This window comes from Podarcis pityusensis (genome assembly GCF_964106645.2).
Source record: "Podarcis pityusensis genome assembly, chromosome: 14".
In the NCBI taxonomy this organism is placed as follows: Eukaryota; Metazoa; Chordata; class Lepidosauria; order Squamata; family Lacertidae; genus Podarcis; species Podarcis pityusensis.
Window position 1 is genome coordinate 16,546,397 of NC_138039.1, and position 17,940 is coordinate 16,564,336.

Sequence of the window (17,940 nt, forward strand, 5' to 3'; positions counted from 1 at the left end):
GTATGGAGTAAATGTGGCCTTAGCTGGATACAACCCATGATTTTTAACTGTTGCCATTGCTTTTGGAAATACTGATTTGGTGTGCTACCCTTGAGCAGGCCAATGAATAAGTACAATATAAATTTAGCTAATGAAACAATGATAACGTAAATGGTGATACATGATCTAGCCATGTTCAGTGGGAATGTTGCAGGGGAGAGGGAGTGAACCTGTGGTAGTGAGCATGAATTTGAGCATGGAAATATATTTGGTGTGTGACAAGGACTCAAGACGAGGAAAGGAAATTAAAGTGTTGGAAGTGACAGCTAAATAAGACTTCTGGGCGTTGATAATTCTGCATTCTACTTTTTTGGCTATCAATGTAACACTTATTAGCTGGTCTACTTGTTCCTTTGCTTTTATTAGCAGCTTGGCAATATAGCAGGTAAACTATTTATTAATTTTATTTGACACTGTTTACTTCTCAGGGTCATTGTTGGCTATGTGTAGACTGCAATTCCTCACATTGGGAAGGAAAACTACAGGACACAATTCTGATTACAGAATTCCGTTTTCCAAAATCAGTTCATTAAAAAGTTTATATTCTTTACAGTTGGGAAGCGGTGTGCCTGAAAGGATGTGGGCAATATGTGGTGAAATCTCAAAAGCGAAAACATAGGGCGAGATTTCCAGTAATAGAGCATAGAAAGGCATCTGTGCCCTACAGTGCCCTACATGGCTCCTCCTCCAAGTCGAAAACAGCAGAGTAAATTAGGCAAAATAATTTATGTAACTCTGCTTTAATTTGCATAATTTGCATAAACATCACAGAATTCTGTGGACTACATGCATATAAATGACAGGAAAGGAAAGTTCAACTAAACATTAGGAAGAACTTTCTGACGGTAAGAGCTGTTTGGCAGTGGAAACTCAGAAGGTGGTAGCCTCTCATTCATTGGGGGTATTTAAACAGAGGTTGGGTCGTCATCTGTCATGGATCCTTTAGTTGAGATTCCTGCATCGCAGGGGGTTGGACTAGATGACCCTTGGGATCACATCCAACTCTACAATTCTATGATTCGGAGGGAAATGCCCTTTCTATTTCATCCCAATGTTTGCTGATCACATCTGATCACCACAATCTCTGCATCTTATCTAGAGCAGGGGTAGCCAACACAGTGCCCTCCTGATGTTGCTGCGCTTCCATCAGCCCCAGCCAGCCTGGCCAATGGTTAGGGATGATGGGAGTTAGATTACAACAACCGAAGGTATTAACTTATGGTCTCTGTGTGTGGTTTGGGAGCTGCACGGCCAAGGAAAAAACAATGCTGTCCAGGGTTGTAAAGACTGCAGAGAGAATAACTGGGTGCACTCTTCCCACCTTGGATCAAATCTGTGCTGTCAGGTGCCATAAGAAAGCGGCAGAGATAGCGCAGGATAGTACACACCCCGGAAACAATCTCTTTCAGCTTCTGCCTTCTGGAAGAAGGTATAGGGTTATAAAGGCCAGGACTAGCCGCCTGAGAAACAGTTTCTATGCAAATGCAATTCTGGTTCTAAACGCAGCATAAGGGGTCTCTATAGTATAGTGTATTTTAAAATGGGGTTTCAGAGTTTTTAGGGGTTTTTGAATGTTTTATGTAGTTTTCCAGTTTCATTGTTCTGCATGGGACAATGACAATAAAGATATCGTATATCGGGAAGCTGTTGGCTATCCCTGCTCTAGACCATAAAGACTTACATGACTTCTTCCAGCTCTTTACCTAATTATCTCTCCAGCTACTCTACCTCAAAGGGCTGTTGTGATAAATAAGATAAGAATTTCAAAAGCAGCACTCTTGAAGCAGGCTTTACCTAGGAGGTCCGCTCCTTCATCCACATCGCCAATGGCTTCCGAGCCAACTTCAGTAAGTTCCGTGTACAGCGAGTCGGTGTTGATGCCGAAGGCTTTGTTCACGATCCCCTGAGTAGGGCTGTCATGCAAAGAGAAAAAGAATGGAAATGCTGCAGACTGGCACGAAATGAATAAAAGCTGCATTCTGCACTCCTGGGCAGCATGCCTAAAGAAAGGGAATGTCTGCACCCAAACCTGTTTCCTGTGCGTTCCAGTCTGGGATCCTGGCACATATCCAGCTCTGGAGTAGAATCGATATCTTGAAAATCTGACCCCTCATCGCTGCTCCCCATCCCTGTAGGACGAAATGCAAAGAGGGAAATATTCATAGTCAAGAAGACCAAACCAACATTTCAGATCAGAGGTGGGCATTTACACCTCCATTTATCAAGGAGGATATTGGTGACAACCCAAAGAGAACAGCAGAGATCTCATGCAGCCACCAATAATTCTTCATCCACACACACATCCACGCACTTAGCTAGGTTTAAGAGGCAGTCCATTGCTCAACCTCAGGCACCGCAATCTACTTGCAGCCCTAAAAATAAGGAATATGCTAATTTACACCATTATGGGATAATAATTCCTTCTTAGCATGTTATGTCCACATCTCACATTCCTATAGGAAACAAGTTAGAAGTTTCTCAGCCAGCCATACCTATGCTCACATTCCTCGTCTCTTGGGCGACCTGGACTTCCATATTTCTACTATTCCGTTTCTCCCGCGACCGCTTGTTGTTCTTTGATGTGATGTAGTCATTCATGGGCTGAAGGCTCTCATTCAGGGGGGTGACAGCAGCAGAGGGCACGGACGAGGTGGGTGTGTTGGATTTTGTTCCGGTGGTGCTGGGCGTAGCAGCTGCCGAGGACTGTCCAGACTCAGACATTTCATCAGGCGGGCACTAGGGGCACAGCAGTTTGGAGGGGGTGGGAAGAGAAGGGGTGGGGAGGCAATCACATGCATCAGTTAATTTTTCCTCCCATTTACTGGCCAGGTGGCTGCCTTGTAGCACTGTGATATATGAGCACTATGAACTAAAAAGCCTATAACGGCCACTACAAAAATGAGGGCCAGTGTGGTACAGTGGTTTAGAATGTTGTGTCTGGACTTTTATAAACAGCCAGGTTCAAGTCTCCATTTAGCAATCAAGAGAAGTGGGTGCCCTCAAGCAAGTCACCATTAACCAAACCTACCTTGCAGAGTTGTTGTGAAGGATAAATTTAATTAGACCATACAAAAATATTGTAATTCTCCCAAGATTTTTAATGGCCCATTAGCAGCTTTTAAGATTCACTGTGCTGCTTAAGAAAAGTCATGTTTAGTTTATGTGTTTTATTCTCTGATACCTAATATCCTCACGTAACATCCTCTTTTTTCCTTTTCCCTCCAGAACGCCTCAGATTTTTTTGTCATATGTTTGGCTCACCCCTTGGCCTGAGTGCTTAATGGTGAATAATGGCCCACAAGGAGCCACAATGTGTTGGAGGCCTTGTGTCATCTATGGGTGCTAGTGAATCCCATCTTCCTGAGTTATAATTTGACCCTTGCTTATTATATAAGGAACAGTCAACCACACAGTCAGAAGGCACCAAGGCTCTCTACTCACTAGACCACACTGGCAGTTGTTGCCCCAAAGTGGCAAGGTTCATAATTATGACCAAATGCTGGACTCATTGTTTAGGGGCAAATTACAGAAGAAAACAAGCCAAAGGATCCAGTCAAGGGACCGTCACTAGTGACAGGACTTTTAAAAACAAGAGCACATACGAACATCTGAAAAGCAGTGCAGCTGAAACAAAGACACACATTTACACAAAACCATACGTATTTCACCCAAACATCTGAAGGGCCACAGGTTCCCCATTGATGTTCTAGGACCATAGTACATAGTTCGTTTTTAGGAGACTGGATGAGGACCATATTTGGCCACTGCAGGAGCCACGTGGAGTCATCCTCCAGCTATCTTCACGGCTGATAGGAACCACTATGGGACCAGTGCCAGCAATGGACTAGCCCTGGAGGAAAGGGGACCCTCTTTTCTAGAGGCACTTCTGACTTCTACACCAAATCCCTGCCACTTAAGTAAGAACACAAGAAGCACCACTGAACTCTTAGCTTTCATTCAGGCAATTTAGAGAATGGTGATTTCTTCAAGGCCAGGGGTGATCTTGTTAACATTAGTCTAGAAGGATTCCCTTACTGCAAACCCAGCTATACTTCCACAGCTGACACATGCACGCACATACACACATACAGAGTGCAGCAAAATGACAATGGAGACTGTGAAAAGATGGCCACTTAACCCTTTGCAGCCATACATTCTTAAAGACAAGGATGGCATGCTTTAATGAGCAGCAGAATTTCAAGTCCTGTATATACTGTGCTGGCGAGCTTCACGTAGCCTATGTGGTCTTGGATACCAATTGTTTTCAGGTGTGTAACAAGAACAAGCTAGCAGCAGAAATCCTATCACAAAGGGACCATCAAAGACTAAAAAACCAGAGTAATGTAATTTGACAGTGGTGCATTCTCTACTAACAATACATTCATTTCCCTAATGGTTTTATTAGTGCCGGATGTTGTTTGCACAACACCGAGATGATATTTTGTTTGCACCTTGCCAACTAGAGAACAAAGCATAGGCTTGCCATATGTCAGGAAAATTCCTGATGTGCTGGTTTTCGGGTGTAAAAATGGAGGGGGGGGGTTTAGCCAAACTGTCAAAATGTCTGCAAAAACCTGGATGTATGGCAACCCAATGAACAAAGCAGTGGAAACAGCTCCAAAACCTCAAAATCACTATTTTGGGAGGAGAAATATGGCAACCCCAACAAAGCCTTGTTACCAGGTATGTGAGCATACTGCATTTCCAACTTCAGGGACTTTTTTGTTGTTGTGGGGCAGGAAGCTATGAATGGTTTAAAGGCACAGGGCATAGCGTATCTCCTTCTTAGCAAAAGGCAGTGGCAGAGAGGAGAGGAAATCCAGGTCAGGATTAAAAGAAGTTACAAAAAAAGGGATTTAGACTAAACATTACATGGCTTCCCAATAAAGCATCCTAGGAACTGTAGTTTGTTAAAGGTGCTGAGAGTTGTTAGGAGACTCCATTCCCCCTTAAGGGTAAAGGTAAAGGGACCTCTGACCATTAGGTCCAGTCGCGGACGACTCTGGGGTTGCGGAGCTCATCTCGCTTTACTGGCCGAGGGAGCCGGCGTACAGCTTCCAGGTCATGTGGCCAGCAAGACTAAGCCGCTTCCGGCGAACCAGAGCAGCACATGGAAACGCCGTTTACCTTCCCGCTGGAGCGGTACCTATTCATCTACTTGCATTTTGTGCTTTCGAACTGCTAGGTTGGCAGGAGCAGGGACCGAGCAACGGGAGCTCACCCCGTTGCGGGGATTCGAACCGCCGACCTTCTGATCAGCAAGCCCTAGGCTCTGTGGTTTAACCCACAGCGCCACCCACGTCCCCCATTCCCCCTTACAGAGCTACAATTCCAGAGTAGTTTAATAATCAGTCCATCTTCCTGGGGAACCATGGAAACTGGAGCTCTATGTCAGAAATAGGGGACTTCTGATATGATTTTTGAGGGAAGCCATTTATGCATTGCCATGCATGTAACAAACCACCCACCAAACAATTTATGCCATTGAGCTGGCACACCAATAACTGCAGATATAGAATGGGGTTTTTAAAATTGGATTTTCTGTGGGGTGAGAGTAAATCTGGGTTATATGATTATATGAAGAAAAAGCACGGGGTAGTATTTTTAGGACAACATGGAGACTGCAAAAAGAAATTCTGAGCAGGGGCAACATCGAGTCCATAATAAATTGTCCTGATGGAAGCACCTTGAGTGTATGCTAGCTGATGGGCGAATGTTAAAATACTGCTGTCCCAGGCAAAAAAAACAAAAAACAACACCTTTAGGATAAGAACACTCATCACACACAGGAGTTTAGCTGAGCAAAGCATCAGCAAAGAAATGGCTATGAGCTGCAAAGGGTTATAGACACACAGAGGTCTCTCTGTCCTGATGGAGGTGCTGCTGACAAGTAGGCAAGGATGCCCTCGCTTCCATGATGGTGTTAGAAAAACCTTGTAGCCGGAGTTGGACTGCAGCTGGCCGAGGTCACTCAGATGCCAGTGGTCCACTGCGGGGGCGATCTTGGCGCCCACCTGCCCACGTACCATGTCATCTGTGAGGGGGATGTTCAGAGAATTGGGACGCCTCTTCATGCTAGAGACAGAAAAGGAAAGTCAGAGAGAGACAAGGAGAGAAAGAGAGAGCATGGGAAAGAGTTAGGAAACCAGCAGATCCTTGACGTGGAGAAAGCAGCAAAACAAACCCATCATAGTTAACAGTGGGCCAAGTATCCCAAGGACAACCCATTAACATTCCCATAAGATTCAACTGCCCAAGAAGTGGAAAGTCCTTTTAAAAAACAGACACCAAGTTTCCAGACATCTGGGTGTGAAAATATGCTCAAAAGTGTATGTACCTGCTGAAATCTCTGAAGCCAGTGGGGGGCATTGGCACCTGCATAGTTCCATGAATAGTGGATAGGAAGCTGCCTTATACCAAAGCAGAACAATAGTCCACCTAGGTCAACACTGTCTACACCGGGGTAACCAACATTGTGCCCTCCAGATGTTGTGGAACTTCCCATCAGTCCAACTAGCATGGCCAGGGATTATGGGAGTTGTAGTACTGCAACACCTGGAGGCCGCCATGTTGGCTATCCCTGCTCTATGCTGATGGGCAGCAGCTCTCCTGGGTCTCAGGAAACAGTATTTCCTGGCTCTACCTGAAGATACCAGAGATTGAATTATGGGTCATTGGCATGCAAAGTGTGTGCTCTGCACCAGTGAGCAACAATCCTTCTGAAGTCAAACCAGATCTGATTATACAAAAAGGCAAATGAATGAATAAAACTGTGGAATAATTTATGAAAAATAGAGACACATAATGCAAATCTGTGTGGTTTGTACTACTCACAAAATTCTGTATTTCCTGGTGTGGAATTTTAAACCTTTCAGCACAGGATTCACACATCAACCCCAAGAATTGGGCTGGGTACCTGCCCTAAATGGAACTGCACTTCCTCTGAAGGATTAGGTGTTTAGTTTAGCGGTGATCCTAGATCCATTGCTGTCACTACAGTCTCATAAGTTTTTTGTTTGTTGGTTGGTTGGTTGGATGTTTGGTTTGGTTTTTTGCTGCTTTTACTGATAATTTCAATCAGTATATAACTTTGAATAAATTAAAAATAAAAATAAAATGCATCCCTGACTGTTGGCCATGGTGGCTGGAGCTGATGGGAAGAAAACTCCAACCTCATGCCACAGGTTCCCCTTGCTCAGCCTAGAACCTCTATGTTGGCAAGGGGAGTAGGGCAGCTTTGAACTTGCAAAACACTTTTCTTCCAGCATGAATTGAGCAGGGAGCGGAGGTGGAGTTTCATGCAACACTCTATAGACTGGCAGCCTTAACTGCACTTGAGCTTCTCTGAGCTTATGCCAAAGCTGGTGCTGCAGCAAAGCCTCAAGCCTTTTCCCTGCTGTTCCTGGTATGGATCACCGCTTCTGCTGAACACAGAAAACCATTTCCCCAGGGATCCAGCTGAGAGGCAGTTACGAGCAATCTGCTTGTGACCTTGTGTGAAACTGCTGTAATGGAACTCAAAACCCCCGGAAATCCGAAGAGCAAAGGCAGTGAACGCAAGGGCTGGTGAGACATGCTCAAACTCCTTTGAGGGTGAGAAGTTAAACCAGCAAACGGGTGTGTGTGTGTGTGTCAAGACAAACAAATTTTACTGTAGGTGGGCATCGGGGTGGGGAAATGGTGACAAAATTGCCCAACAGGATATTTTCTCGCTTGAAGACATGAATTTCTGTGCTGGGGCATCCAACACTTGAGTAGGGGGAGGGATTTCTCCCCCACCCCCACTCAGATAAATTGGGATCAGTCAAGGAAACTGATTGCCAGTAGTTTCCAGGAAAAAAATAATGGATAAGGCCACACATTACCTTATATGAATCTTTGCATTTGCCTCTGTGTTTTTAAAAAGCAAGTCGTTTTTGCTTGGTGGGGGGCAGTGATTCTGGACTGGGACTACGACATGGGTGGAGAAGGCTTTGACATCACCCAGTGTCAACCAAAACCCACCTCTGAATTTACTATTTATCCTGGGAGGGAAGCAACTCTTTTGATGCTATAATGAGGGTCCCAGTGAGAGCCAGGTACATGTGTCTCCGACAAAAGAGGGGCTTTTATTTGGTGATCTTAGCAGCGTTTGTGTATAGTGATATAACTTGCTTGGCCAGGCTTCACTAAAGCATGTAGGTAAAGGTAAAGGGACCCCTGACCGTTAGGTCCAGTCGCGGACGACTCCGGGGTTGTGGCGCTCATCTTGCTCTATAGGCCGAGGGAGCTGGCATTTGTCCGGAGACAGCTTCTGGGTCATGTGGCCAGCATGACTAAGCCGCTTGTGGTGAACCAGAGCAGCGCACAGAAATGGTGTTTATCTTCCTGCCAGAGCGGTACCTATTTATCTACTTGCACTTTGACGTGCTTTTGAACTGCTAGGTTGGCAGCAGCAGGGACCGAGCAATGGGAGCTCACCCCGTCGCGGGGATTTGAACCACTAACCTTCTGATCAGCAAGCCCTAGGCTCAGTGGTTTAGACCACAGTGCCACCTGCAGTTCAATTTTGTTAAAGCTTTATCACTTCTCCTTTCGCCGCTGGTTTTGATATGAGATAGCCTATTGTTAGGTCCTCTTAACTGCTGAACTGCTGAATGGGGTGCTGTGGGCATAATTCTTGCCAACAGGCTCACATAAAAAGCCCATAAACTTCATGGCCAGGGATGTCAGGTGACAGTGAAAGGCCAATCCATTGCCCGGGACAAGTTACAAAGGCTTTTAGGCCTGTGAACTTCCTGGATCTGTCTGAAGTTTGACTCCAGCTTGCTTGCAGTTTCCTGTCTTTGAAGTGATCTCTAACTTTAGGCTTGAACGCCTGACAAAAGCTAAGACTGTTAGAAGCAACCTACCTGTCAAATGCTTCCCTCCCCCACCACACCCACAGACTACAGGTGGCCCTCAGGGGGGAAAGGTGGCCCACCTCTGCTCCAAGGACACTTAGCTCTTCCTAGATGCACCGCAAGTCTACCCGTTGCAGTGACCTCTGTCAGGATTCGAACTAGTGCCAGCACCAAGTGTGAGGGCACCATAGGAAAGTAGCCTCCATGGCCCCACTACACCCCAGCCCCACCAAGTGAGCTTGTAGGCAGTGGCAAACAGCTTGGCAACACTGCACTCTGCAGCGGGCAGCTATGAACTGCTCTTCATTGCAATTACCCACAATGCCCTGACAGAGAGCTGCCCTGGGGCATTATGGGCCTTTTTAAATTGCAGCTTCCCAGCTGCCTTCTTCTACCACTCTGTAATCCCAGGCCTCAGGCAGTAGGAAGGACGGAAAGCCGAAGGTTTCAGTAGGCCCTACTACAGCAGTGGAATCCTAGGCCATATCTGCATTATATATTTAAAGCACAATGATACCACTTTAACAGTCATGGTTTTTCTCAAAACATCCTAGGAATTGTAGGAATTTTTTAAGGGTGCTGAGAGTTGTTAGGAGACCCCTATTCCCCCCACAAGGCTACAATTCCCAGGATTCCCCGAGAGAGAGTAATTGCTAAGAAACTCTGGAAATTATACCTCTGTGGCATGAATAGGGGTGTCTCCTAACAACTCTCAGCACTTTTAGCAAAGTGCAATTCCCAAGATTCTTTGAGGGCAGCCACGATTATTAAAACGGTATAATACGGCTTTAAATGTATGGTGCAGGTGTGCCCTGGTTGCTGTGTGAGGATATCAGGTGCTGCAGCGATGCCCAGTTCAAATGATGGACCCTGTTCTTCGTCAAACATATGTTGGTGTGACCTGAGACCATTTCGTCTGCCTCTTTAGAGCCTAGGGAAATAGGCTGTCCTGCCTCGACTCACCAGCTTGTCTCACATCAACACAAAACAGCAAAAGCGCTGTTAATGGTCACAGCTAGTCCCCCGCAAAGAAAGACTTCCCAACCCAACAGATACAGATTCTCTCAAATTACCTTTTCCTCCATGACTGGCGGTGACTGAAGTGACAAACAGAGAGCAGCCCACACAAGAAAGGCAACGGCACAAGAAGCAAGACAAGAAAATAACCATTAGAGTGCAACAGTCATGCAAGCACACACACACACACACATATGTCGTTATGTGCTCACAGAAATGCTCGCCTGAGCAGAGATTGAGACATTGGCACACATAAAACACCCAACCTAACGAACATGCAGTGGGTCTGGAACACACAATGGTGATACATACAGTCCAGTGAGGGAGGTTTGGAGGGTGGCAAGAGAGGGAGAGGGCCTTTGCAGATGTAGCTCCCCATCTGTAGAATGCTCACACCCTTCCAAGCTGTGAAGGTCTTTAAGCAGGGTTAGTGAATGTTGGATTGTCCTGCTGACAACCTCCCCAAAACTGTAATTGCCATAACCTCCCTGCCACACCTCTAAGGTAGGGAGAGAATCTCCTGGTTCTCTCACCAGCTCTGAGTTGAGAGCTGGAGGTGGAGCTGAAAACAAGACGTCCAAAGGCATACAAAAGCGCAACAATACACAAAAACAATCTAGAGAGCGGCAAGGCACACTGCATCACAAACACACATGAAGTCTACAACATGTTCTTACCTCTCTAAGGCCCCATTGGGAACTGTAGCGTGCTGAGAGTTGTTAGAAGACTCCTATTCCCCTCACAGAGTCCCAATAATGAGTTAACAATTAATTCCCCTTCCCAGGAATCTCTGGGAATTGCAGCTCTGTGAGGGGAATGGGGTGCCCGAACAACTCTCAGCTCTCCTAGCAAGCCACAGTTCCCAGGACTCTTTGAGGGATGCCATGATTGTTTAAAGTGGTATCATAGTGCAGATAGGGCCTAAGAGGCTAAGCAGATGGAGACACAAAAGCCATATGGAGAGCAAGCAGGGGGAAGGTTTATGGTGAAGCAGGTTTGCAGCTCTTGAGCCATGTGTGTACAAAGCGCAGCCTGGAATGAAGGAAAAGCCTCCTTGACTCTGGAAAGCTGGTTAAGGGAGACTCCAAGGCATAGTCTTCTCTCTTCCAAGGAAGCAAGCCACCCACCAGTGCCCAAAGGGGCTTTAAAAAGATGGATAACTTGTCTAATACAGAGCAAGAAACTGGTGTTGCCATTGTTTCACTTATCTCAGCAAATGGTTGGTCGGTAAACAAACAAAATGCAAGAGACACAAACGCACACCCCAATCACAGATCTCTCCCTTATTTGTCTATTAAAGTGATCCCCAGAGGTTATTGGACTACAACTCCCATCAACCCTGAATGTTGGCTACACTGGCTGAGGAGGGGAGTTGTAGTCCAACAACATATGGAGACCCAAGGTTGAACACAATTGCATAAGACAGAGATGAGGAAGCTCTAGCCCCCTGTGTGTTATCTTGTGGGGGGGGGGGAAATATGAAGGTTGTTGGGGAGGGAAAAACCACAGCTCGGGGGAAGGGTTCAGCACTCCCCTAACAACTCCTTCTGCTTCAAACAACACCCTCCCTTCACCACTTTTTGATAAAGCCCTGGGACCTCAGATCCAGTTTGTCACCTAACTCCCATTCTTCTTCTGAATTGCTCCTATCACATCCAGCACGCTCGGAGCTAGCTGAGGATCAAAGCAGCAGACTGATTCATTGGCTGTTCCCAGGACCCATGTTTAGGACTCACCTTATTTCTGTGATTTTAAGTTATTTTAAACTGTTTATAATATTGCATTTTACTTATTGTAACCCACTCTGGGACCTCAGGGTGAAGAGTGGATTTTATTATTATTATTATTATTAAAGAAGAAGAATGGTTTGCAATCAAACTTAGGGACACCAGCCATAAAAGAGATCAGCTACTGCTACTTTTGGTCACTCAGAGAGCACAGGAGACTGGGTCAGTGCCTTCCTCCTAAAACATATATTCACAGTTCAGAAGTCATCTGAGTTTTGTTTTGTTTTGTTTTCCAGGTACAAAGCCAAGGTGCAGCATTACCTCCTTCCAGGTAGTCCACTCTCATTCTGACTATTTCCAGCAACTTGCTGCATCTTGGATCGCTCAATGTGTTCCACGTAGGTCTGGATCATCTGCGAAAGGAGCGGGGAAATGCAAAATGAAGGGCCAAAATGAAGACTGAACATCCCAACATTTTATTTTCTGGACCACCATTTCTTTCAAAGAAAGGGATGTCCTTAAAGATCGGAACAGCCAGCAATGTTGTGGGAAACATTTGCTCTAGGAAAAGCAGCCGGCCCAAAGCAGAAGTTAACTGAGCACCAGAGTCAAGAGTGAGCAGAATTTACAGCATTACAGGCTTGCAGTGCTCTCTTCTTCTATCTGTGCCCTTCTCCACTTCTTATGCAAATAGTTTGAAAAGGATTTTTATCCCTCTGAAATGACGACTTACCTCTGTGTGACGCTGGTGAAGAGCATTGTACTCTTTCTTCATTTCTGATTCACGCTCTTCCAACCTGGAAACTGTTCATTGAAAATAAAAGGGAGAAGGGAGAGAAAGATAACTTTTTTGATCTATCATCTCCAGGAGGGGTGAACGTGGAAACACCAAAAGGAATGAGGGTGCAAGCACAAGAATGTCATTTGTAGCTCAGTGCTTATGGCCGAGGCGTGAGAGGCTGAAGGTACCCAGCTGAATCACTGGCACCTCTAGGTAGGTCTAGGAAAGACTCAAGCTAGGAAGCTATTTCATGGAGTCAGGCCATTAGTTCATCAAGCTCAGTATAACCAACACTGACTGGCAGCAACAGTCCAGTGTTTTAGACAGGAGTTCTTTCCAACTGTAGACAGGAGGGATGGAATCCAGGGTCTTTTGCATGCAGAGCTTGTTCCTTTCCTCTAAGCTAAGGGCCTTCAGTCTGAAACCCTGGACAGTATAGATCATCAGTCAGCAACCTTTTGTCTTAGGCACCACCCTTTCTGACTGCGTCTCTCCTAGATCCAAGAATGGACAAGCTCTGTCTCTGGCTTTCCATAGGGCTCAGTAGGACTGAAGCTGATCCTGTTGAAGTCGCATGATTGTATGCAGGTTCCCCAAAAAACCACCATCAAATTAGAGCTTGCGTTGGTAGGACTACACACTAAAAAACTGCACTTCAGGATTTGCCATAGAAATGATAATCCAAGGTATAGATCCTCGTGGTTCTTCACAAAGATGACAACAACAGCACCAACAGATCACACAGCACATCTGCAAACACCGACGCAGACTATGATTTGATGGTGGTTTTGAGGGGGATCTCTTGAAAAAATATGAGAATCCATAAGTATCCATGCCTTTAATCTGTACTTTTCTCCCATGGCAGTGCTATAAAGCACTGGATCCATAAACTTTATGGTTCAGTCAACAAAGACTGGTGTGATCTGTGACTTGATAGTGGTGGTTAAAATAAGCCCTGTGAAAAAATAAGCAATTTCAAGATGATCCATTTTACTGGCTCAGGCAGGTGTGTGTGTGTGTGTATGAACATAGAATGGCAAAAGCAATACTGGCTCCCTCTTCCCTCAATTCTCCAGATATTTTGTGGTCACCTAGAAGATTTTTTTAAAACAGTAAATGCTTTAGAAGAGATTTGTAACCTGTAGCCCTCCATGTACTGTTGGACTACAACTCCCATCATCCCTGCCCTTTGGCAATAGTGGCTGGTGCTGATGGGAGCTGGTGTCCAATGTCATCTGGAGAACCACAGGTTCCTCACCATTGCATTTGTTCAATCAGTATGGACAAACCCCTATTGAATTCAACACAACTTGTGTATGATTCACAGAGCTTAAGACAAACCGTGCACATGATTTTCACTTACTCTGGTCTGCGTAGTTTTTGGCCTTTAACTCCAGCTGCCGTGTTTGAAATTCAAGGTGCTCAACCTGTATCTGCAATTCCTTCTTCTCCTGCTCCAGTGCATCTTCAAATTCAATGAACTTCTACATGGGCCAAAAAAAAAAATCAAACAGAAGAACGTGATATATGTAAGTGGAAAATTACAGCTATCAAATGGACACTGTGACAGGATTGAAGGGGTGTCTTCTCTGATGTGTCACACACAAGGACACTTCCACCTAAACATCTGACCATGTGAAAACTGAAGTGGTGCTGTCTTGTGAGAGGACTGGTGTCACTTGAGCGAATGAATGTTTGAACTGGTCCTCAGAGGTGTTATAGCAAGGAGAGGCTTAGGAGGAGAAATACAATGATACTGTATTATTAAGCATCCTCCTCCTCCGAAAACTAAACAATATAATTACAATTTAAAAATAAGGGGGGTGGACATGCAGTTCCGTATTAAAAGAAATTATCATTCCAATATGTAATAAAGAGAGGCTATCAGGACCAGCCCTACCATTAGGCAAAGTTGTCAATTTCAGTTTCTTTCACTTTCCAGTCTAAAATTTAGTCTGTTACATTTCCACATCAGTTTGTGATTATAACCCAGTGTGGATTAACAGCCAAGCTCTCCTCCCAGGTAGCTCTGGGAACTATAGCTCATGTGAGGGGAGTAAGACTCTCCTAACAACTCTCAGGACCCTTAGCAAACTACAGTTCCCAGGATTATTTTGGTGAAGCAGTGGCGTAGCGTGGGTTGTCAGCACCCGGGGCAAGGCAAGTAATTTGCGCCCCCTAACCCGTGGATTTGCGCCCCCTAACCCTAACCCCCAGAAGTTGCGCCCGGTGCGGCCGGCCCCCCCTGCACCCCCCACGCTACGCCACTGTGGTGAAGCCATGACTGTTACAAGTGGTATGATACTTCCTGAAATGTATAATGCAGATGGGGCCTAACTTGGTCTGTCTTGAACATGGAAGCGCCGTGGGAGTCATTTGCTGTTCCCCTCAGGCAAAATCTCTTGGGCCAAACCAGGTTCTCTCACAGCCATTTGAGCTTCCAAAGGTGACTAGCAGATCTAGGGCCTGTGACCCTTCATATGTTGTTGGGCTACAGCTCCCATAATCCTTAACCACTGACCACATTGGCTGGCGATGATGGGAATTGGGAGTCCCACAGTGACAGGAAAGCTACAGGGGGCCCCATTCGTAATCTACCAGTAGGTCCTTCATAGTAGATATGGGGCCTTGCGCAGCTCCCTGCAGCAGTCAGAAAGGTGCTCAATAAGTCTGTGCGCAAGCTCAAACACATCCACTCTGCTCCTCCTTTTCTTCAGCAAACCACAGAAACAAACCACAGAGGGGAACAGTTTTATGTCTGCACCAGCACTCGTGGTTTGTTTCTAAACAAAACAATAAACCTTGGATTCAGATCAACGGCTTGTTTGCAGCAAATCTAAACATAAGGCCACAATGCTAAGCCTGTCATTCTGTGGTTTGTTTCCCCACCAGAAATTATGGTTTATAAGGGTAGGGGCCAAATGGAAAGTCCCTGGCCCTCAGAATTCTCCACAGACAACACCTCTCACCAGCCCAGCATTACACTTCCCTTAAGAGTTTTCGCCTTAAAATCTGGCATTGCCTCTGGGTTGCCCAGACATAGGATGGAGAGGGTGTGCAAGTGTGTGCAGAAACCAGCCAAATGTACAAAGGTGCAATTTACAACCGCTGGTTCACCATCATGTTATCATGATTAAAATGCAACTTGCATGGGTTGGCAGCCCTAATAAGCAGAAGCTCTAGGGCCAATTTGTTTATCTGGCCACCCAGTATGTTAATGTTTATAAGAGACATTTATGCTTAGGATATAGTCACATATAATGCTTTTAAAAACATGTATTGAACTCCTTTACCCTACGTATTTCATCCTTTCAAAAGTTAAGTACGGTGGTACCTCGGGTTACAGACGCTTCAGGTTACAGACGCTTCAGGTTACAGACTCCGCTAACCCAGAAATAGTACCTCAGGTTACAAACTTTGCTTCAGGATAAGAACAGAAATCACACAGCGGCAGCGTGGCAGCAGCAGCAGGACCCATTAGCTAAAGTGGTGCTTCAGGTTAAGAACAGTTTCAGGTTAAGAATGGACCTCCAGAACGAATTAAGTTGTTAACCCGAGATACCACTGTAAGTAGTTTTTAACCCAGTTGGATTGAAAACTTAAGTTATGAGCTTTTAACACTTTGGTAAGAAATAGTTCAAGCCTTAGTGACTGCTGAGCAACCAGAACAGATCAGTGACATTTGTGTATGTGTTCATGTGTGAATAGGTTTCGGTTTTGCCCTCTTGCACAGGAGAGCCTTCATAGTAAAAAGCAACAATTTTACAACCCAAGCCAAACAAAAAACTGCTGAGAGTGCTATCCCTGTGAACATGTAAGGCAAAGCACAGAAACGAAAACCAACAAATGCCATCTTGGCAAGCAGAATGAAGTGCAAATAAATAATTTAGAAGCAAGCAGGAATTGCTCGATGCATTGCGATATTTACGGGCAGCGAGAACATCTTCTTCATAAGGGTCTATTGTGTGTCATGTACAAAAACGGACAGTGCATGAAGCTGATCACACTGGAACCATACATAGGGGAAACAGCTAGATTAGAGGGAGGTCCCTTGGGGAGGCACCACAGCTCATTGGGATGGCACATGCATAACGTGGAGGAGATCCTGGGTTCAATCTCTGGCACCTCCAGTTTAGAAGGACCAGGTAAAAGGTAATGGGAAGGACTTCTGCCAGAGACCCTGGAGAGTTGCTTGCAATCAGAATAGGCAACACTCTGCTAAATTGGCACCTGCTCTGACCTGGTGCAAGGTAGTGTCCTATGTTCCTATATAACCCCAAAACAACAACACACTAGCTTTCCATGCAATCAGCCACCTGCATTCTGAGCATAAATACAAAAATCCAAAATAAAAACAAAAAACTTAGCAGCACATTTTGAAACATGTTTAGAGACAGGGATCTTTCCCTCTTCAGCCTCTCTTTTGCCAAGGTACATCCTGGATGCATATAAACCATCCATTTAAAGCAAGTTCCCCCCGCCCAAGAATCCTACGAACAACAATTTGTTAAGGGTGCTGGAAACTGTAGCTCTGTGACAGGGGAATTACAGTTCCCAGGACTGTTGTGTGTGCATGTATTTTAAATGTACACAGCCAGTGACTCTCAAAATACTACATCACACCCAAAGTCTGCCTACACAAAACATACAATAGTATTCAGCCAATGTCACCCACCCCCATTCTGCTCCCACACATTCACCCATATACACAAACATCCACCATTCACCCAACCACTCCAATATGTCCCACTCGTTCACCAAGCACTATGTACAAATCATGGTGGAATCTGTGCAGGGTGAACCAATAGAAAAGATATTGCTTACAACACTAATGTCTCAAATCAAATGTAACTGATCTGTAGAAAAGACCCCACAACCTGAGAAAAGAGAGAATGCACGTACTTTTGTAAACCAAGAAAACCTTTAATAAAAATTATTCCTTTTATTAAAAAAGATACCTCACCATGCATGGATGGCTGCAAGAATTAGCCCTCAAAGCTCTTCATTATTTTGCTATGGGGAAAGGTGGGTTATAAATGTGAAGAACTCTTTAAAAAAATCCTCAGAACAAAAATCTGAAGTGAATGCTACTGCCCCGAGGATGCAAAAGATGTTAACTCAGACACGGAACGCATTAACGGACTCCCTTGCTCTTATTTAGCTTTCTCTTCTGTGCTTCTAAATCAGCAAGCGTAACAACTCCATAAAGCTTCATCAACTGCTTGACCTCACATTGATTTCCATAAAGGCCTCACAGACATATGCAGTAAAATCATGGAGCTCTAAAGCTCTTCCTTTCTTGCCAGGAAAACTAATTTTAAAAAATCCCACCCACTCCCTACTTTTAAGATATCATATGAATAACTACTGCATGTCAGTCCAACAGTACATCTTCCTCCAAAAGCCATTTCCAATTATAAACAATTCTATTATGGTAAGAATAACGTATTTTCTCCTCATGGGAGTCCAGCAGGGATGCAGCAAGGACTGCCAC

At 45.1% G+C, this 17,940-nt stretch overlaps 1 protein-coding gene across 15 annotated transcripts in view; it reads right to left on the bottom strand.

Annotated features, from left to right (window-relative positions):
* The window catches only part of MAPK8IP3 (mitogen-activated protein kinase 8 interacting protein 3), an 82,764-nt gene that overhangs the window by 57,567 nt on the left and 7,257 nt on the right, over nt 1–17,940 (bottom strand). For 10 of the 15 annotated variants that reach the window (XR_013979584.1, XM_080981804.1, XM_080981799.1 and 7 more), the window contains exons 2-9: nt 13,810–13,930; nt 12,399–12,469; nt 11,987–12,078; nt 9,995–10,018; nt 5,973–6,114; nt 2,532–2,775; nt 2,069–2,168; nt 1,834–1,952 (exon numbers count right to left, since the gene is read on the bottom strand). Coding sequence is in view for 14 of the 15 variants with exons in the window: in XM_080981804.1 (XP_080837930.1) it covers nt 1,834–1,952; nt 2,069–2,168; nt 2,532–2,775; nt 5,973–6,114; nt 9,995–10,018; nt 11,987–12,078; nt 12,399–12,469; nt 13,810–13,930 (913 nt within the window). In the remaining variant the exon portion in view is untranslated. The remainder of the gene's footprint in view (nt 1–1,833; nt 1,953–2,068; nt 2,169–2,531; nt 2,776–5,972; nt 6,115–9,994; nt 10,019–11,986; nt 12,079–12,398; nt 12,470–13,809; nt 13,931–17,940) is intronic. The other 5 variants (XM_080981795.1, XM_080981797.1, XM_080981802.1 and 2 more) reach the window with 3 other exon arrangements.